The following is a 20,757-nucleotide window of genomic DNA, read 5'->3' on the forward strand; positions in this document are numbered from 1 at the left end:
TTGGCCCCGCCCCCTCCCGTGGCAAAGCTCCGCCCCCGTACGTCCCGCCCGTAGCGCCAAGCCCCGCCCCCGCGCCGCGTCCCGCCCCCGTTGCGTTCACGATCCGGTCAGCCCCGCCCCTGTCCGGTAAGCCCCGCCCCCTGTCCGCCTCGGGGCGCTCCCGGAGCCCCGCGGGCCCGGTCCCTGCCCTGTCCCGGCTCCCCGCGCCCCTCGGCCTGCGGGACACGGCGTGGGTCCCTCCCCGGGCACCAAGCGCCAGGACAGACCCCGCGGGCTGGAGCAGCCGGTTCCCCAAGCACTGAGGAGACCCGCGGGGTGGTTCGCGCTGTCCCGGGCACGTTCCTGCTCATGCCAATGGCAACCGTGAGCGGGGCCCGCGGGAATGGCCCCGCTCAGTGAGGAGGCGCGGCGGGACTCTGGCCCTGCACTGGCGGCAGCCGCGGGCCCTAGCGAGGGACGGGCCGGGCTGCGCCGACCCGTCCCGGGAGGCCGCGGCCAAGCTCTGCCCCGCGCGGTGACGTCAGTGCCTCCGCCGCGTGGCGTCACGGCCCTGTGACGTCACTGAACATCCCCGTCCCCGCCGGGCTCCCGCTGACCGAGCGTTCCGGCCGGGCCGGTGTTTCCGGGGAAGGACTCGCTGGCGCTTCCGGCGCGGGCGGAGGAAGTGACGGCGGGTTTGTTGACAGCGGAGGCTGCGGCGGGGGGAGCGGGCCCGAGCAGGACGCGGACCCCGGCCCGCCCCGGGGAGCCGGGACCAGCCGGGACCAGTCCCCCATGGCGCCAGGTGAGTTCCGGTGCCCCCCTCCCCAGCCCGGCCTGGGGCAACAGGCCTGCTCGCCCGGGCGGGGGGAGGAACCGCCGCCCCCGGCAGTGCCGCACGGTGCTCCCGGCGCAGTCCCCCTCCTCTCCCCGGGACTGCCGGGGGCAGCCGGGCCCCGCCGGGCAGGGCTCCGGCCCGCGGCAGCAGCTCCGGCGCTGTCCGGCGAGGTGACCTCTGAGTGCCTTGGGGACGAGGGAGGGCTCGGGTTCGGGGCCAGCGCTGCCCGCGGGGTTGATAGAGACCATCGCGGGCTGATGGAGCCCCAGCGCCCAGAGAGCCGTGACCAGGGACTGCAGGTGGTCTTCTTGGGCAGGCGACCTATGAAAATCCGTGTTGTAATTCAGTGAGCTGAAGGAGCATCTTTACTGCAGGCAGGTAAAGACCAACGCATTCCCCGGCAAGTGCGAGCTGCCTCATTTACGATGTCAGCCTGGCTGGCTGACAAGTTTGGAAGTTGCAGGCCTTGCTGGGACAGAGGATAGTTCGATCTCCTCCTACTTCACTTTCCCTAGTGTAGGAAGGGATGGTGTTTCCCCACAAAGGCAGCGATGACCCATCAATTAATAAAATCACAATGATTTGCAGCTGCAAGATGCCAGCTAAAGTGACAGTGCAGTTTCCTTTCAGAGCACAACCTGTGCCAAACTCTGCATTTACATTACATTTGTAATTCTGAAGTCGCTGTAATCAGCTCATGTCAGTGCATATTGTTTGCCCTCTCCTTGGATGAGTCCCTGATGCTGGAACAGTCAGCTTTGCCAATAATTTTTGTAGCAACAGCGTAAACGTTGTGTGGTTGGCGTGGAGCCACAGTGAGTCAGGCTTGGCTTGGCTCCGGGCACTGCCTGGAGAGAGGCTGGGAGAGATGATGGGTCTGAAGTCCAAGGGAGAGGATATTGGCACCGGCAGCCCCACGAGAGGCCCCGAGCCTCACGTGCCAGCGCAGCCTGGAGTGCTGTAACAATGCAGGTGCAGCCTGGAAATAAGCAATATTTGCAAAGAGGCAGGTGGGTCCTGGATGCTGGGGAGGGGATAAGCAGAGCTGCCTGTACTGCACCTGGTTTTGGGTCTGTGAATAGCAGGGGGGTGCTGTTAGGGCACAGGGGGCTGTGTGCCCATGGAAAGGGCTCTTGTGTGCCTGTTCCTGAGGCTCTGAGGAACTCAGTTCCTTGGTGCACTAAGATGGAAGTAAACCTGTCAGAGAAATAAATTGGAAAAAATACTGGCAGCTGAAGTTCTGGTCACTTCTCAGTTCTTGCTCTTGAATTTTCTGCATCCTTCATGCATCTATCTTTAACTCTACCAAAACCCACATGGCACCAGGAAGCCCATTGGTGGAAAAGCACTGGTGGCAGTCACTAGGCAGCTTCATCCTGTGTGAAGCTTCCCGAGGAGAACAATTAGACAAACGTTAATGATTTTTCAGCCTCTCCAGTTCTTTTCTTTTTGTCACACATCGAGGTTATGACTAGAGACAGTACTGATCAGGGCAGCTATTGGCACTTTTACCTCCCTCTCTGCTGCTGAGGTGTCATATCTTCAGTCTAAGGAGGGAGAGGCCAGCTTGTGTTGTCTCCTGGAGAAAAGGTCACAGCAGCTGCTCAGATATATGTAATAAATCAGAAGAATGAAAGCTTTTCTTTGATCTTATTTCAGTGGGACAGTTTAACCATTCTTGATATTAAACTTCTGCATGGGATTGTGTTGGTGGATCACGGGGGAGCTCAGAAGTTAAAGGGCAGCTGATTTCTTCAGGGCTGAGATCAACCAGCTGCATTGTGCTGGTCTCAGCAGAGAGGGAACAGAGGCTTGTCAGAGCCACAGGAAGGCAGTCCTTGCCCTCTGGTGCTCTGAGCTGCTTGGACAAGTCCCAAGCACTGGCCGTTTCCAGCTGCACGTGACAATAGATTGTCAATGGGAATTTGTTTTCGAGTTCTCTGGCCGTCGGTAGTAAACAGTGGAAGAACACTGGCTGCAGAGACCTCCTGTCTGATGGCACAGGGGAACTGGTAGGGACAGCAGAACACGCTTCCCAGCTGGTTCAGATCTTCCTGTTGATCTTGCCTTTCTGGAAAGATTCTCTCCAGCAAGCTTCAGGCAAAATCTGCGAGAGGGACTTGTTCTGGAGGTGAGGCCGATTCATCTCCAAAGCAGACACAGGACAGCTTCCTCCCACCTGCGTTCCCTTTGCCAGGACCTCCCAGCCAGGAAGACTCTGCACTCACTGGTACATTTCAGCCTTGACTTCTCACCTTTCTTAACTCCAAAGGTGAGAACTATGGATTGTGGAGCTCCTCCTTTATCAAAATTGAAACCCTCCATTTTCGTTTATTGGACCTCATGCACCTCAATGGAGCTATTGTGGCACTATTGAAAAGTCTCAGTTTTATGTTCTTGTGACCCCCACCTCAGCACTCGGTGACCAAAATAGCAAGTTCCACCCTTAACACCATGATTGGAGAGAGTTTAAAGTACAATTTGTATGATTGCTGAAGTTTTGGGGTTTTTTTGCCTCAGCATTAGCTTTTAGCGTGATTAAGCTGAGGAATGGGAGTTAAACTCTTCTGTCTTGATACCATAGGAATGAAGGAAAGAGAGCAGCAGAGGTTTTAGAGAAGCAGAGAGCTGGTGACACATAAAAATGTCCTGCTATTTGCAGCTGCAGGATAAAGATCAGAAACGGAATATGGTTAAGGACATTTTGCAGCAACTTCTCCAGCAATGGCTGCTCAGCTGTGGGAGAGAGAATAACAACTACCTCCACAGCATCAGTGTTCTCAGGGCCAGCAGGGACAGACTTTTGATAAGACATAGGTTTTATATCAAAAATAAACATTTCAACACATTTTTTTGTGTTTGTGGAAATATTTAGAAAAGTTTGGGTTTGTTTGTAATGTGATTTGACCCTTTGGACGTGAAATGTCACTGTTGGTCTTCAAGCTAACTTCTCTGATAAGCCCCTAAGGGCCCCAGTGAGCAAGTCTTGATACCAGAACAGTCAGGTCATTTCAAATCAGAAAACAGGAATAGCTTCCCCCACTTGTCTGCCTCACCCATCGTTTATCCTGTTCCAAAAATGAAAAGGGCAAAAGCACCTTGGCCTTTTTCCAGTTTAGTCACTCTTTGTGACAGATTTGGGTGGTGAGGGTGAGCTGGATGTAGAGGTGTCCGGCACAATCACAATCCTTGCCTTTACACTGCACTCAGGGGGATCCCAGACCAGTCTGTGTTTTAAACTCTGGCTTCTGATCCACTTCATGCTCTAGTTCAGGGACTTGCATGAAGCTTCTGACTTGGTACTACAGAAAAACACTGATCTCGAAAATGAAACTTGACTTGGAATGTTTGCAAAGAGAATGACAGGCAGGAGATACAGGGCCACAGATCCTACTGGTGCTTTACAAAGGATTATGCTGACAGTAAATGTTCTGCTGGTTTATCCAATCCACCCTGAAGGAAACCAAGCAATGTGGCTTCTACCACTTCCCTTCCTGAGGGCCTTTGTCAGCCAGATAACCCTGCAATGAGGAAACATTTTGCTGTGTAGCCTCGTTTCCAAACACATCACACTAATTCATTCCCACAATATCCCCTTGGAGGGGGAATACCAAGGAATTAAGGGCACACTGCCAGAGAGGCCAAACTGCTGCAGGTACTTTTGAGGTCAGCAAGTGATGAGCTGTAAATACAACATCCTGCTGGTGTGACAGCTTTGTGGGACACTTGCAGTTGTGCCTTTCTCAATGCATCTTTTTTCCCTTCTCTGCTTTATAGCTATCCTGATGACTCCATAAATTCATCCCAGGACTTCATTTGAGAGAAGGATCTCCTGCATCAAACGCTTCCTTCTGCTCTTCCCCTTCCCATAATTTCCCTCAAGATGGCATCCGACAGTCCCGAGTCGCTGATGACCTTGTGCACTGATTACTGCCTTCGCAACCTGGAGGGGACTCTCTGCTACCTCCTGGACAACGAAACGCTCCGGCTCCATCCCGACATCTTCCTGCCAAGCGAGATCTGTGACAAACTTGTCAACGAGTACGTTTCAGGCCTGGTTCTGGTTTGGGAAGGAGCTGGGAGCTCAGAGAAGCTCTAAAAATTCTCCAAAAAGAATTATGGGAAAGAATTCATAGGGCTGGGTTTTTCCTATTGATCATATTGGCAAATAAGGGTTTGCACGAACTTCAGAAGGAAATGTTCCCTTTTGTACTGCTATCATTCTAATTTCTGTGGTAGTCACCCTTTCCAAGTTAGTCAGAGCTCAGTGAGATGCTGTAAAAAGGGAAATGAAAAGAGTAAACCCAGAGTGAAACAGTCATTGCTTCTTCCTAGAATGTCAGTGAGCAACAAGGAAGCCTTCCCATTTCCTATCACTGAAGCATTATAACACTCTGTCCAAGCAGAGAAATAAGAGTGCAAAGTGCTAACAGATGTAAAATTTTAATGCTGCTGCTCCCATAGTTTTATAAAGCAACTTGTTTCCAGAGATTTATGTAATTTGGCTGTCACAGTCTCTCTTGGCTGAACTTATGCCCACAAAATCTGAGAGAAATCTGGGCAGCTAATTTCTGGAAAATGGGGGAAAAAATCATCAAATTACTAAGTTTAAACAGCTAGGGAAAAAATTCCTGGAGTCTATACTTGCCAGAATCCAGTTTGCTCACACATACTGAGTCCTGCACAAATCTTTGCCGAAGATTTTCCTACAGCTCATTGGTTCTGTGCCAGAAGAGGTGGGTGGGCTCCTTTGCCCCACAGGCTGATCTGGGTGATACTGGGAGAGGGTGGATTGGAGTGTGCTCACAACTCTGTCACACTTCCTTGTCACCAGTGCAGGTGCCAGAGCTGTAGCTGAGCCTGTGCTGTGCTAACACCATTGCCCCACACAGGTACGTGGAGCTGGTGAAGACAGACAGCATCTTTGAACCCCACGAAAGCTTCTTCACCCTCTTCTCAGACCCACGGAGCACCAGGCTAGCTCGGATCCACCTGCGGGAGCACATCGTGCAGGACCAGGACCTGGAGGCCATCAGGAAGCAGGTGGGGTTTGCACTGACAGCTGCCACATCACATAGCAGCATTGCTGCACGGGCACCAGCTGGAATCCCAGACACCCAGAGATTCCCAAGGCTTCATCCTTCGCTGCCCAAGTCTTCTTTGGACTAACCTCAGCTTCTCCTTTCTCAGCTCCCAAAGCCAGTGTTGGGAATGGCATAGGACACTGTCAAGTTGGGTGATACATGATTTCAGGCTGTCGCAGTGGGAGGTGTGGGGCAAACAGGGTGGGCACTTTACCTGTGAAATATCTCTAACCTTGATTTCCCTTATTTCAGGATCTTATTGAGCTCTACCTGACTAACTGTGAGAAGCTGACAGCCAAGAGCCTGCAAACCTTGGTGAGCTTCAGCCACACACTGATCTCCCTGAGCCTCTTTGGCTGCAGCAATATCTTCTACGAGGAGGAGAATCCTGGGGGCTGTGAGGACGACTGCCTGGTGAACCCCACTCGCCAGGTCTTGGTCAAGGACTTTACTTTTGAAGGCTTCAGCCGCCTGCGCATCCTGAACCTGGGCCGCCTGATCGAGGGGGTAAACGTGGAGACGCTGCTGCGGCCCCTGGCCTCCCTTGCAGCTCTCGACCTTTCTGGGATCCAGCTGAATGATGTGGGATTCCTGACCCAGTGGAAGGACAGTCTGGTTTCCTTAGTGCTTTACAACATGGACCTTTCAGAGGAGCACATCCAAGTGATTGCACAGCTTCGCAAGCTCAGGTCAGCAGATCTGTTCTTCCTTCTTTATCTTTCTCTAGCTGATAGGGAAAGGTCTTTTAGGAATGGTCTTCTTGCCTGCTATCAGAGAAGCACACACTGCTGGGTTCAGCTTATAAACCTTCCTGTGAACAGGCTCACTCATTTTATATATGTACACATCACTGTACATATCTGACATGTCTAAAGCCAGCCTGAATTTTGCTTGTAAGAAGACACCACTTAGCAGAAACTTCCCATTGAAAAAAGCAAAAAACAACACATATCTGACCCCATCACACCCACTTGATGTGCAACAGGTAGAAGACACTTTTGTGAGGGGGATGTTTGCTCCAGTCTTCAGTACGAGCCAGCAAAGTCTCTCTGTCCTGTAAGGAACCCCACCTGCACACAATGGCTGGTCAGTTTGTCCATCCACTCCCTTAGCAGCAAGATTTCCTCAAAGCTTAAGTATTTAAATACCTGAAAGAAATCAGAATAATGTAATAGCCTGGGGTGGAAAAATTATAAGATTGGGGAAGCAGACAAAAACCTGTGCAATTTAATTTGTGGGATGAGGCAAGATACATTTCTGAGGATGCACGGATCTTCTGGTGCATCTTAATCTCCAGGCAGAAATGCTCAGGTGGCTGCTGTGATGGAGTTTGGAAAAGGCAGTTTCTGAGCCTGGAGCAATTTCCTTTGTGATGTGTGGTTAGATGATTCACTGTGGTCCATTCCAAGTAGCCCTCTACCAGATACCTGTGTGCTTTGGTTAGACACAGCCAGCTGCTGCTGCCAGAGCCTACAGAATCACATTCCTGTATCTTGGGAAGGAAATAATGATAAATAATAATCACACTTGGCTCTGGTAGGGAGGCAGAAGCCCCAGCTAATGCTTTCCAGGCTGTGAGATGTTCTCTATCACTTGCAGGCACCTGGATATCTCTCGAGACCATCTGTCCAGTTATTACAAGTTCAAGCTGACCCGGCGGGTTCTAAACTTGTTTGTGGAAAACCTGGTGAACCTCACTTCGCTCGACATCTCAGGGCACACCATGCTGGAGAACTGCACTATCCCCAGCATGGAGGAGAAGATGGGCCAGACAAGGTAAGGGAACAGCAGTTACTGAGGTCTGCTTGGATGGGTAGATCAGTCAAAGATGAATTAAGAACAGTTCCCTCTTCTGAGTTCTCAAATTCTGTATGTCTAATCAGTACTAAAAAGCAGGATACAACTCTTGCCAGGTTCCCCTGACAGTAGAGACTAGTGTGAGAATCAGCTGTGATTGCTGTATGCAACACATGTAAAGACTTGTAAGAGTAATAAAGAATTCATCCCATCTGCCTGCCATGCATATCTGAAGTATTTCAGTTCTTTTCCACACACATTCTCCTAGGGATCTTCTGCTGGATTTTTTTCTGAAATTTCTCCAAAGCCCTTTACACATTTCCTACACAAAATACTCTTACCCTTGTGGAAATCCAGGCTCTTCTAACAGAACATTTATACACTGAATCAATACATCAGCACTCATAGGAGGGCTGAGTGTTTTAGGAGCTTGGAATCTAAAGGTCTATTTTCAGATTTGACCTGGATACTAGGGAAATCAACCCTTGGAAATCCTGGTGCCCCCTCAGCAGAGGCATACCTAGAGGTCTGGTTTTCCACATCAGCCAAGAGCTCTGCCCTCCTATTAAGCACTTGTTGAACAGAAACAAAGAAGTGAGACAGTACTAGCTCCTTTTCACCAGAGCTGGTGAAAATGCACTGGTTCTTGGTCAATAAGGAACATGGCAGCAAAAACAGTATTCTTGCATGCTCACAGAAGCAGACTTAGCATGTCTATCACATTACAAATACATTGGATGAGTGAAATCCACAGCCCTTTAAGAGGAAATTTTCACCCCAACTAGTGAATTTCCAGGATAAATTTTTACCTGGGAAAGCTGCATCCTGTCTGCAGTAATTCTTACTGCTGGTTCCATTCAGCACATTCACCTTTTACTCAGGATCACCTGGAACAAATATTTAGAGTTATGTTCATAAGCAGCTGCCTGGTATAAAATGAAGTGTAGCTTTTACCACTGTGGGTATGAAGCAGTACAGTCAGAGTGAATGGAGGGCTGGCAGCCATCTCTGTGGCAGGAGACACCTAAAGAAACATGGTACCAACACGAGCAATCTCTTGTGTTTTCACCCCAGCATTGAGCCAGCAAAGAGCAGCATTGCTCCCTTCCGGGGTCTGAAACGACCACTGCAGTTCTTGGGCCTTTTTGAAACATCCCTCTGCCGCCTGACCCACATTCCAGCCTACAAGGTAAGGAGGCTGCAGGGATATTGGCAGTAGGAACTTGTTAGAAGTTGAAAGAACACGAGAACCCTGGCTGCCAGTAGAGTGGAGTTCTTCGGGTCTTGGGTGTGACAACTGAGCTCTGACCTTTCAATAACTACTTCATAATGCAAGAAAACTGCCAGAAAGCAAGACCTGTACCCCACATAGTTTTTATAAGGATTGAAAAACATTGGAGAAAAGCATGGAGAAGTCATTCTTCCTGGAGGATGTCTGTGACTACAGAAAAGGATTTAAGACAGTAGGAGACCTAATTTTGAATAGCATCCTCCTGCCCCAAGGGTGCTCTTTCTCATCCCCCTGGACTGAAAAGTGACTCAACCTCTGCCTCATCCTGGGCTGAATCTACTCTCAGGGCAAAGGGAAAGTTTTGACCTTGCAGAGTTTCCTTCTTATGTTGGTTTTCCTCCTTCATAATTTCTCCCCTGACTCCTTTTGCTCTTCCACGCCAGGTGAGTGGAGACAAGAACGAAGAGCAAGTCCTGAATGCCATCGAGGCTTACACCGAGCACCGGCCGGAAATCACTTCCCGGGCCATCAACCTGCTTTTCGACATTGCCCGCATCGAGCGCTGCAGCCAGCTGCTGAGAGCCCTCCAGGTAAGCCTTGGCCTCACCCTGACAAGGGGAATTTTGCACTCCCAGTCTTTTTTTCCACCCTGGGACACTGTATCAGGCCATTCCAGAGAAAGTTCCAGTGACGCAGTGGAACTGGGTACCTTCATTTCCTAAGCACGTTCCTGCAATGCCTGGGCCACACTTTCCTTGCAGGCTTCTAACAGTCACTCCAAGAATTAGCAGCAAGTCCGTGGCACTGAAGCTCTGTGTTGCTTCTCTGCAGCTGGTGATCACAGCCCTCAAGTGCCACAAAGATGACAAAAACATCCAGGTGACAGGCAGCGCCGCGCTGTTCTACTTGACCAACTCTGAGTACCGCATGGAGCAGAGCGTGAAGCTGCGCCGCCAGGTCATCCAGGTGGTGCTGAATGGCATGGAGTCCTACCAGGAGGTCACAGTAAGAGCAGCCCAGGCACCTTTGGTTCCCATAGTCCACCTGTATCGATTCTTTAGCCATGTGTCAGCATTTGGGTTTCCTCTGCTTGCAGGGAGTTAAACAAGGCAGAGAAGTTACTGCCTGCACAGGTCTTCTCCTGGTCTCCACTCAGCAATGGGGATTACCTACAGAATGCTCCTTTTTATCCATGAACAGTGGTCAAAGCGTGTGTGTGACACACAGATACCCGGCACTGTCTGTGGGGTGAAATTGTTGTGGGTAAAGGGGATGTTGAGTCAACGAAAAGAATCATCTCAAATCTCTGTACTGGAAGTCAGCTGTGTAGAGAGCCAATAGGCAGTAAGGAACTGGCTTGGAAAGCAATGGGCCCTGGATAATTGGGTGGCCTTGTGAGACTGGAGTGACAGTCATGGAGCATGGCTGAAGCACAGCACAAGATCAGAGGGTAACAGAAATCTCAGTAGTTGCAGTCAGGCAAGAAGAAGCTTTCAGTACAAAGCAGCAAGGAAACATGAGATGGTGGGGTCTGTGCTTTTGTAGCCACTTGGCCCAGTGTTTGCTTCCTTTTGACCCAGGTCCAGCGGAACTGCTGCCTGACACTGTGTAACTTCAGCATTCCCGAGGAGCTGGAGTTCCAGTACCGCCGAGTGAACGAGCTGCTGCTGAACATCCTCAACCAAAGCCGGCAGGACGAATCCATCCAGCGCATCGCTGTGCACCTCTGCAATGCCCTGGTCTGCCAGGTGGACAACGACCACAAAGAAGCCGTGGGCAAGATGGGGTTTGTCATGGTTGGTATGGTCCCAAGGTGTCTACTTATCCATAACCCAGGCTAGGACAATTCCCTTACAGCTGTCCATCAAATGCCTCCAGCCATGATCCAACCTTGCAATATCACAGAAGGGAACCAGCAATGCTGACATCTCCTGGAACCCACCCCTTTACTTGCTTACTAGCACTGGAGGTTATGGTCTCGGAGACAGGCTGGTGTGAGGGCAGGAAGGCACTGTAACCTAACACCTGACCTCATCATATCAGGTTATTTCTAGATCTGGTATCACCTTGTGACTGTCTCCTGCTTCTCCCCAAGTTTGCATCAATTTCCCAACTGAACCCATATCCCCCACCTTTTCCAAGAACTGCAAAGGCTGTTGCTTTGGTGCAGTTATGGTGCATCTCAGACCTTGTCATACAGCTCAAAACTGACTCAACTGCAAACTCAACAGCTCAGGGACTGTGGCATATTTCAGCTCTGTGAATACTTACAACTTGGAAGATGACCCAGTCCCACTGGTTTAGACCAGTTTATGCAAAAGATCAAAATTGGCCATAACTGCTGTCATACTGCAGGGCTGGTTAAGTTTTATCTGAGTTTTGAACCGTTTCTCACTCTTCCCCTTTCTTTGCCCACAGACAATGCTAAAGTTGATTCAGAAGAAGTTGGCTGATAAAACGGTGAGTGTTTCCCCAAAAAAAAAAAAAAAATAGAGTATTTTCTCTTCAGTCTGACTTAGGCATGGAAATCAGCCCAGAGTGCCAGCTCAGCTTCTCTAACAAACACAAGACATCTCAGCTGATGCTGCAGAATTTCTTGTTCAGGATGAGGTCAGGGGAATGTGACAGGGAGGCAAAAATATTAAACAAAAAACCCACCTACTGAAAAGTTAAAAGTGAACAACAAGGTTTTCTTAGCCTCTGGAGTCATCTAGGGTGATGCCAGAGAGCAAACAGGTGATTGGTTTGCACCAGGCTTCTGCATTAGCAAAGCTCTGATTCTGTCCTTTTCCCTATAGTGTGATCAGGTGATGGAGTTCTCCTGGAGTGCCCTCTGGAACATCACTGATGAGACCCCAGATAACTGTGAGATGTTCCTTAACTACAGTGGCATGAAACTGTTCTTGGAGTGCTTGAAAGTAAGTGTCTGATTGTCTCTGGAGAGATGCTGACAGGAGCAGTGGAGATGCAGGTGCCTGGGCAGGATCCCTGGCTCTGCTCCTCTCCAAGCATTACTTCCTACACTTCACAAACAGGAAAGAGAAAGCTTGTGTAAGTTCTTCTTTCTCACATCATTCCATGCAGCCAGTAGAACAGAGAAACTTACACCAAACACATCTTCCCCTTTGCCCATCTTTGTTCAGCCCCCTCAAGCAGGGCAGCAGTGAACAGTGAGCCTGGTTTTGATCCTCCCTTTTCACACATACCTTAAGCACCATTTGGCACCTGCCAAGGAGCCATTGCTGACTACCCAAAAATACTGAGCTTTTCTAGATGTGCTGTACAGCTTTTTCCCAGGGTTGCTTGTAATCAGCATCACAGAATCCTACCTGTGTATAATCCTGTTCCTTGCCTGGACAGGAGTTCCCAGAGAAACAGGAGCTGCACCGCAACATGCTGGGCCTCCTGGGCAATGTGGCAGAAGTGAAGGAGCTCCGCCCACAGCTCATGACCTCCCAGTTCATCAGTGTGTTCAGGTGAGTGCCTGGCTGGTGACCATCTGGGCTCTGATCTCTTCTCCTGAACCACCTGGTGACTTGTGAATGTTTACTGCAATCAGCAGCTCTAAGTGATCTCTTCTCTCTTGGCAGCAACCTGCTGGAGAGCAAAGCTGATGGGATTGAGGTGTCATATAATGCCTGTGGAGTGCTCTCCCATATCATGTTTGATGGTTTAGAGGCCTGGGGGATCTGTGAGCCTCACAGAGAAGAAGTTGTGAAGAGGATGTGGGCAGCCATCCAGAGCTGGGATATCAATTCCAGGAGAAATATCAATTACAGGTGAGCAGTGGAAAAGATTGGTCCACTCACATGGGAGCCAGGATTGTCACAGGAAGGAAACACCAACAGAAAGGAAGAGAGAGAGCCTAGCATGGAGGCTCTCTTGAGAGTGAAGGAGAAACATCTTTGGGGACATAATCTTTAGTGAGGGTTTTACATCTTCCTTTACATGTTACATAAGATGCTGAAATTAGACACCTTACCTGACAATTCCTATGGGAGAAGTTTGGCAGCCCAGCAGAATTTCTCCTGCAAGTTTCTGCTGAAATTGAGTAGTTCAGGAAAACCACGGTCTGTCTGGGACTGCCTAAGCATTTTCCTCTGATACTGCTGTCCTTTGCAATCTGTCCTTTTAAGTCTGTTTGCTTCCCAAAGCTACATGCTTTCACTCTTCTCTGGGGCACAGGTACCAGAAATCCCTTCAAAGGTTAATACAACTGCTGGAATCCTCTAAACCCCTTCCTGTAAGAGGTTATCAGGTACTCAGAATTCCCTTAGTCCAGGGCAGGGATCCAGAACTGGCATTCCAGTGCCTGTTTACAGTATAGACAGTATATACCACTGTCAGAAGAAACACAGGAACCGTTGCATGTGTGCAGCCAGCTTTGCCTGGTTATAGTTTGGCTTTGTCCCTCCTCAATCAATGCTGCTGGATTTCAGCTCTTGTGAGGAAATGCCTAATGGAGATGGAAATCAGTTCCTGGGCTCAGTTGCCTTCATTGCAGCTATTTCTCTGAGCAGTGTGTTTGTGCTGAAGTGGTGGGGCCTTTAATCCTGCCAGCACTGCCCTGGGACACTGACTTAGCCTTGGTGCCAGAATCTTTGAAATGCCAACGGATTTACTGCTATGGTATCTAAGAGCAGATCCCTTGCTGTACTGTATTGCTGTGAGTGACAAAGGTGTTGAAAGAAGTAGCTCTTGGATTTTTAACAACTCCTGTAATATTTCTGTGCAGGTCATTTGAACCAATCCTTCGACTTCTTCCACAAGGGATCTCCCCAGTCAGCCAGCACTGGGCCACCTGGGCACTCTACAACCTGGTCTCTGTCTACCGTAGGTTCTTTTTTTGAAATCATATTCCCTGCACTGTAGAAGTTGAGGGGGTGAACCTGAGGCTGTCAGTAGAAAAGGCTTTATGAGATAAACTACGCAGGTAGAGAAAACCTTCTCTGAATGATGCAGGAATGTCCAGGCAGCACAGCCAAATATAGCTAATTAGACTTGGTGTGTAGGAAATTCCTTCACTGCTTTGATCCTTCTCCTTCCCCTCCTGCCACCCTTTGTACACTCTTGTGAGGGTTAACAAGGATCTGATTTATTCTTTTCTCTGCAGCTGACAAGTACTGCCCACTGCTGATCAAAGAAGGTGGGATTCCTCTCCTGAAGGACATGATTAAAATGGCCTCAGCACGACAAGAGACCAAGGAAATGGCCCGGTAGGACACCAGTGCACCATGACAAACTCTCAGTTTAGCCTTAGTTTAGTTTTTAATTCTTCCACATAAAGTGAGGCTACCAAAGCAAGGCCTGCAGCGATGTGTACGAGAGGTATGAATTGAATACAGGAGAAGCAGAGGAAAAAGAGGATGAAAACAGAATACTAGAGATGTTTATAGATGAGCAGTACACACAGATCATTACCAGGCAACTGGGTTGTAGATTGGCTTGTTGAGCAAGGGAGCCACATGGCTAATTGCAGTTCTTAGGCCAGTAGTCTCCAGTTTCCACTTTTCCCTGTACTTGGGTGGGCTGCCTGTCTTCAGAATCGTAGTGGCCTGTCACTGAACTGCCAAAATGAGAGCATTTTTTTAGAGAGTCCATCACCCTTGCAATGACACCTTTATTTGGAGTCATCCTTTCAGAGCTGTAAAAGCCAGCTGCAGTTTCTGATCATTGACAAAGTGAGAGCTGTAATTTCATACCTGCAGGCTGAATAGAAGAGAGAGGTAGAGATCTGGGAGTACATACCTGGTGAGTGGGCAGCAGGTATTCCCACAGCTGAGGGTTGCTAAATTCTGGAGGGGACTGGAGCCTGCAGAAGACAGTCACAGTTACACAGTGTGTGGGATAGGACAGGTGACAGCACAGTAAAGGACAAACATTTGTATTAATGTATTTCCTGGTGGGATTTAAAGGCATCTGAGGTTTTGGGTGTGGGGGTAATGAATGAATGGTCACAACTGCATCTGGATATGCACTACCATAACTTGACATTCCAAGTTGGGAGCTGCTTTTGTGGAGTTTACTGGTTTTGACACAGCTTGTGTCTCAGATACAAACAGGACACTGTTACACAGAAATCAACTCTGGGACAGTTCTTGCCTTACTGTCCCACAGCTGAGATGCAATAAGCTTTAAACTAAACCCTCTTTCCTTGTCCTTGTTTTATCCATAGGAAAGTTATAGAGCACTGCAGTAACTTTAAGGAGGAGAACATGGACACTTCCAGATAGAGGCAATCACCCAATGCCTCTTGCCAGCACTGTATCCAGCTTCTCTCTAACTCACTGTACATAGGGAGGACTCTTTCTTACCAACTCGCCCGTTGGAAGGAAACTTTATGTGTGTGTGTGAGACCCTCAGTAGATGAAGGTGAATAGGGGAGGGGGGAGGGACTTTTTGCACAACAAAATGCTTTCCTTAACTTAGTGGACTTTTTTGTTATGAAGTTTCAGGTTGAAGTTCTGTGTGTATGATTTCTGTATAAAAAGAAAACAAAAAACAAAGACAATTACATTTATGTATCTTTTAACCTTTTATTTTAGACCACACAGAGAGCCTCAAATGACCATGAGCTTGAAGACCTAGTTGTGTGATCACTAGTGTGACATGTTTATTTCCTACTTTTTAGAAAATTCCCTTTTGCTGTACTGCATGAGGTCCTGTGATGTCTGCAAGAACACCGGTCCTGAATCAGCATTGGCTGCTCAGTGGGGCAACAGGCAGTGATGAGTTATTTATTTGGTTAGAGAGGTTGGGGGACACAATACCAGAGAGATAGACCAAAAGAATTGACATTTTAGTGAGACTTAGAAATGGAAAAACTAGAGAAGATCTTTGAAGCTAATTCACTCCCTTAAGGGCTTTTTAATAGAAGACTCACATTAATGGAAACATTGCTAATTCTATGTGGGTCATTTGGAAGTAAGACATTCCCAATGAAGTCAAGAGGTCTGTTTTGTCCCCATTGGCAGTACAGTAGGATCTGCCAGCCCACCCAGCCTCAAAAGGTCAGGGATGACCAGTAGAACCAGTTATTCATTCTTGGCTACACAGAGCTTCTCTCTTGAAGGGAGTCTGTGCAACAAGGCACAAGGTTTGTTCACAAAGGGCTACATATCTTCATTCCAGTCCTTCACCACCTTTTTTAGTTGTGTTCTGTTTTGTAGGGAAGGGCTACAAAGCCAGAGTATTTCCCTCTGCATACTATTCTCTGCTAGGCCCTAGTCCTGAGCAGCTGTACCCCCTCATGCAAGTCCCAGAAGGGACTGGAGCTGTTCTGCCCTTCCTCAGTCTGTGTCATCACAAGCTGTACTCAGTAGCATCACACTCTCCCTCACTCTCCTGCTCACTGCAGCACAACTGCTGGAATTGGAGGTGGGGAGTCTCCAGGCACCCTCTGAAGGGCAGTCCCAGGAAACAGCACCTTTTGTTCCACCCCAACATCTTCCCCCTATTCTCAGAAGCAGAAGGCCCTATTCCTCTCTGACTCCCAGAAGCACTTACCAGTGCAGTCCCAGTCCCATCAGCAGCATTACTCCAGTCTGTGTGACACAGGTGAGAGGAAAGTCCCACTGAGCTGGTCTTCACCTGTGACACTCCAGACCTATAATGGCTCAAGAAGCTGAAGGCCAAGGTTTGCCTCACAGCCAGGCACTCAACAGCACAGTTGTCTATGTCATAGCCCACTGCTCATCACAGTTCTTTGACAAATCTTCCCTTAGAAGGGACTCAGAAAAGATGCCGTGCCTGGTAGAAGGAAGATGAGCCCATGGCCATGCAGGCTGGGACATTTCAGGCCTCAGAGCACAGTAACTCGCTGCTCTCTTCCCTTGTACCCTTTGCTCTCGGATTTGAGTCGCTGCTATGAGGTTCTGCTAATGCTCAGAGTTCATGTTGTCCTTGTGAGCACGTTAGAGATGGATCCTTGATCCACAAACTGACACTTTAACTGACAAAACACAACTGCCTGGAGAGGTTTACTTTTACTGCCAATACGGTGTTATTCAATGTCTTTTTTTTTTTTTCTTTTTAACCATACGTCAATTTGTTTTGGTATTGTGAGATCTGTACTATTTTCTTTTAAGTATTTTTCAAACTTATATATATTTTTGTGTCACTTTTAAATTGTTTTCATAAGATTGCAAAACTTGACAAATTATACTTTTTTGCAGTCATTTGAAATGTATTTTTCTCTTATTCTTGTTTCCCAAGAATTTGTGTCCCTATGAGCTTTTAGATGGGGAAGCTTATTTCAAGATCTGTTTTCTGTGTAACATTTGCTAATCTTCCTTCTAGATGCAAAACTAAGAGGGGCTGCAAATACAGCCTTGGTTGTTAGGGGAGTCAGGCTTTGCTCTTTAGCCTCCATTTAGTGCTGCTGTCCTTGGGAAGTTGTTTCACATGGCAATACCACCCACCACATCTGCTTCCTTTCCAATGCCCATGTAGTGAAAGCTCCTGCCACTAAAATCTTGAACCAACTGACAAAAAGCACTCAAGATTCTGACCATGTTGGCAAGGTAGGAGTAGAGCAGAAGGGGACAGATGACAGATATGAGGTATCAGAAAGCCTTGTCCCCAGAAAGCAGCTGCCACGCTGGGGAGACAGTGGAGCTGGGAAACTCCCATCTCAGCTGGAGCAGATCCCAGCCTCTCACTGCAATCCAAGCCAAGCAGCTGGGCTCTATTCTGAGACTTTAGCACAACTACGTCAAGGCTAATAATAACCAATGCCTTAAGACCCCAAAGGTTTGGGGTGCTTCCACAAGTTGAGCAGTTACTGGAGTCTCACCTGCTGCATCCCAAACTAACAAGATCCACGCTGCATCAAAGCTGTTTCACACTGCAGAGGTAACTTCTGTTCTCACTGCTCACAGAATCTCAGCAAGCTGTACCTCAGCCTGAACCAGGTTAAAAAGATTTCAATTTCCCAGCAATAAGGAGATGAATGGAACCAGGCCAGGCTGTCAGAAAAGCTCAGCTTGCTGAAATCTGTCACCATTCCCAGGTGAAAGAGGGAACTCTTAACTGGGCAACTGCAGAAAGCCTCACGTAAGATTTTGAGTCAGGCCACCAGCAAGGTAAATGCCTAAAGCAGCACATTAAAAGGAGTAACACCCCTGTTAGAGTAACATGAGCTTTGCCTACAAGTTTCAGTGTCTTCAAGATTTTGTGAGCTGAAAAATAACATTTTCCCTTCAGTAAGGATCAAAGAGTAAAAAGTATCCTTTGAGCACCAGAGCACAATCCAACAATTCCCCTAATCAGAAGTCTGAAACTAGTTTGGGCCGCAGTCTCCCTAACTGAAACAACGGTATATGCATGACCTGCAAACGTTTTTTGGTGGCAAGGATTTAACTGGTGCCATAGATGCAGAGCTGAGGACAGAACAGGAGAGTTGCCTGCAGACATCACATCAATGTTCTGCAAAGGAAGCGAGGGCCAAGTGGCAGATTTTTTATGAAGGTTTAATGTAAAAGGGGAAGTTGGATACCCTGAAATGCTTGACTGCTCCAGGGATGCCTTTCAGGCCTTCCAGCTTTGCTGGATCAAAGGAACAAGCCAGGAAACTTCAGCTCCACACAAAATTATACAGCCAGTGATCAACCCTGCTCAGAAAACCAGAATGGGGTTCTGTTTTTCAAATGAAAATCCAGCTGTAGAGAAGTTCATAGCACGTAAGGATATTGCAGAGGGGCTCCTTGTGCTCAATAGCTGTTGGCCCACTCAGACTCTTCATGTTTTCACTACTACATTTCCTTTAATATTCCAAAGCTTGGCAAGCAGAGCATGAACATGTACAACATGTATAACAACTCAGTAGCTCCCTGCAGAGACTGTGCAAACAAAGGAACCCTCCACCTGAACTGTGTGTGGTTTCCTTCCTGGCTGGAGGCTGCCCTGTCCTCCAGTGGCCCTTGTCAGTGACCCAGCAGTGCCAGGTGTCCATGTTCTCTGGAGCAGATAAGAGCAAACTGGTGAGCAACTTCCCACCAGTGCTTCCATTTTACAAAATCTGTGGGAGGAATTGCTCATAAGGATTGGCATCTACTTGGATGATGTTTAACACCCAGAAGCACCAGACTTTCTCATCTAGACCAAGCCAAGAAAGTTTAGCACTGATATTTGTGGCAATCAGAACACTGCAGATAATTCATCTGCACCATGGCTGCTGTTTCCCTGCACCTTCCTACTGAAATTACCCTCTTCAGCACTGAATCCTACCCAGCTTGTCACCTTGGCTGGGCTTCTGCTGCTGTCACTCTGGCCTCTGCAAAAGATGAGTGGGAAGAAAAGTCTTGGAGCTGTGAGTCAGTTCCCTCTCATTACCTGAAGAAGGCAATTAATTACCAGTAGGGCAAGAGCTAGAGGGCACTGCAGTCAGGCACTATCCATAGAAAAGACATTTCCTTGAGACTGTTTAGGGAGGAATCTGCCACAGCTCAGGTGTTAGAGGACAGCTTGTGCTGGAAACAGATAATTAAAAGTAGGGAAACAGCTGGTCTCCAAGACAACCATGTATATGGATGAAGCACAGAGGGCAATACTCATCAGGAATAGATGAAAAGCAACACAGGGGCTGAAGGAGAAGAGAGCACTTAAGGAATGAGGGAGATACTCTGCTGAACTGAAACACTTTTGCTTTAGCAGACTGTTTTGATTTCATATAATTGTCACTGATTCTCTCTGTAACTCTTGTTTTAAAAAAAGTTTTTAAGCTAACTAAATATGTATTTCCTTGTTTTGCAATGAAAATACCCTCAGTTATAATGAGCAAGTGTCTCCTTTTACTCTGTCCATGGACCTGCCTGATGCTGAGGCCTGGTTCAAATGTTTGTACCTGGTGAAACTGAGCAAAAAATCAAAATGCACAACTGTTGCTTCCTTACAATTCTGAATGAATTAACTTTTCTGTTGTATCCGTTGGATACCCTCTGTGTATTAAACCTAGCGCTCAAGAGTGTCTTCTTCCTTTGTTCTATGAATGTGGTTTATTTAGGTACATTACTGGTCCATTGGCTGTCATATATTTAATTAAAAATGAACTGCCACGTGTTGATGATGCTGTTCAGTGCCTTTGCCTTTCATCACTCCAAAAGACACAATACTGCTTGTCAACAGAAGAAAGCAGTGGAGCAAGAGCATTGTTAGGAAATTGTGTGAGAGGAGAAAAAAATCAGGACAATATTTGAGTGTCCAGATTGCTCTCAACTCTGTAATGTATCTGCAGTTCACACTCCACAGCCTGGGCTTTGTAAGGGGCAGGATCTGAGCCCTTAAGAAAAGCCAATCTGCTTTAAGGCCAGCCTGACTTTCTTCTTAAGACCCTGGTCCTGGAAGGGCTCAGTGCCAGTTAATTCAGTGCTCACTGTGGAGTCTGTAAAGGAGTGAGGTGAACAGGTTGGGAGGAACATTTGTATGAAGCTGAACTGCCTCTGAAAACATGCTGTGTTGTAAAAGTCCAGAGAGATACCTTAGCCTTCCAGCAGCATGGGGTTCTGAGCTGGAATGCCATAGGAACCAAGATTCTCCTCAGAAACTTACTAGTAGAGACCTTCTATAACTGAGCCTAATTCCAACCAGTCCCTGAGACTGAAACTCTTGAGACAAGAGATAAGCTCTGATCTCTGTAAGATAGGTTTCAAAGCTGAAGGAGAAGATAAAAAGAGTAACTTGCACAAAATTATTTAAATTACAAAGAGTGAGAATATATTCCTTAGGATAGATTATTCTAGATCAACATGTTTCTACTATCAAGTGGATAATATTATTACTACTCAAATTTCTTTCATTAAGGTTTAAAACTTACACCTCTCTGTGAAGAA

At 47.9% G+C, this 20,757-nt stretch overlaps 1 protein-coding gene across 1 annotated transcript; it reads left to right on the forward strand.

Annotated features, from left to right (window-relative positions):
• The first annotated feature begins 118 nt into the window (after window positions 1-118).
• On the forward strand, window positions 119-19,991 carry ZER1 (zyg-11 related cell cycle regulator). Its single transcript, XM_053996655.1, has 16 exons — window positions 119-784; window positions 4,595-4,858; window positions 5,710-5,860; window positions 6,154-6,590; window positions 7,501-7,677; window positions 8,773-8,887; window positions 9,373-9,519; window positions 9,761-9,934; window positions 10,510-10,725; window positions 11,348-11,389; window positions 11,728-11,847; window positions 12,290-12,405; window positions 12,520-12,708; window positions 13,665-13,762; window positions 14,043-14,145; window positions 15,105-19,991. The coding sequence occupies exons 2-16, from the start codon at window positions 4,701-4,703 to the stop codon at window positions 15,160-15,162; spliced, it is 2,301 nt and encodes a 766-aa protein (XP_053852630.1). The 5' UTR covers window positions 119-784; window positions 4,595-4,700; the 3' UTR covers window positions 15,163-19,991.
• Window positions 19,992-20,757: the final 766 nt, after the last annotated feature.

Source organism: Vidua macroura, chromosome 21, assembly GCF_024509145.1.
Source record: "Vidua macroura isolate BioBank_ID:100142 chromosome 21, ASM2450914v1, whole genome shotgun sequence".
NCBI classification, from domain to species: domain Eukaryota; kingdom Metazoa; phylum Chordata; class Aves; order Passeriformes; family Viduidae; genus Vidua; species Vidua macroura.

What these genes read in the sequence shown, in the direction of transcription:
- ZER1 (XM_053996655.1), top strand. Translation starts at nt 4,701, where the DNA reads ATGGCATCCGACAGTCCCGAGTCGCTGATGACCTTGTGCACTGATTAC. An exon ending in AGTCCTACCAGGAGGTCACA is followed by an intron (nt 9,935 to 10,509) that starts GTAAGAGCAGCC and finishes CTTTTGACCCAG; the next exon opens with GTCCAGCGGAACTGCTGCCT. An exon ending in TGTTCTTGGAGTGCTTGAAA is followed by an intron (nt 11,848 to 12,289) that starts GTAAGTGTCTGA and finishes TTGCCTGGACAG; the next exon opens with GAGTTCCCAGAGAAACAGGA.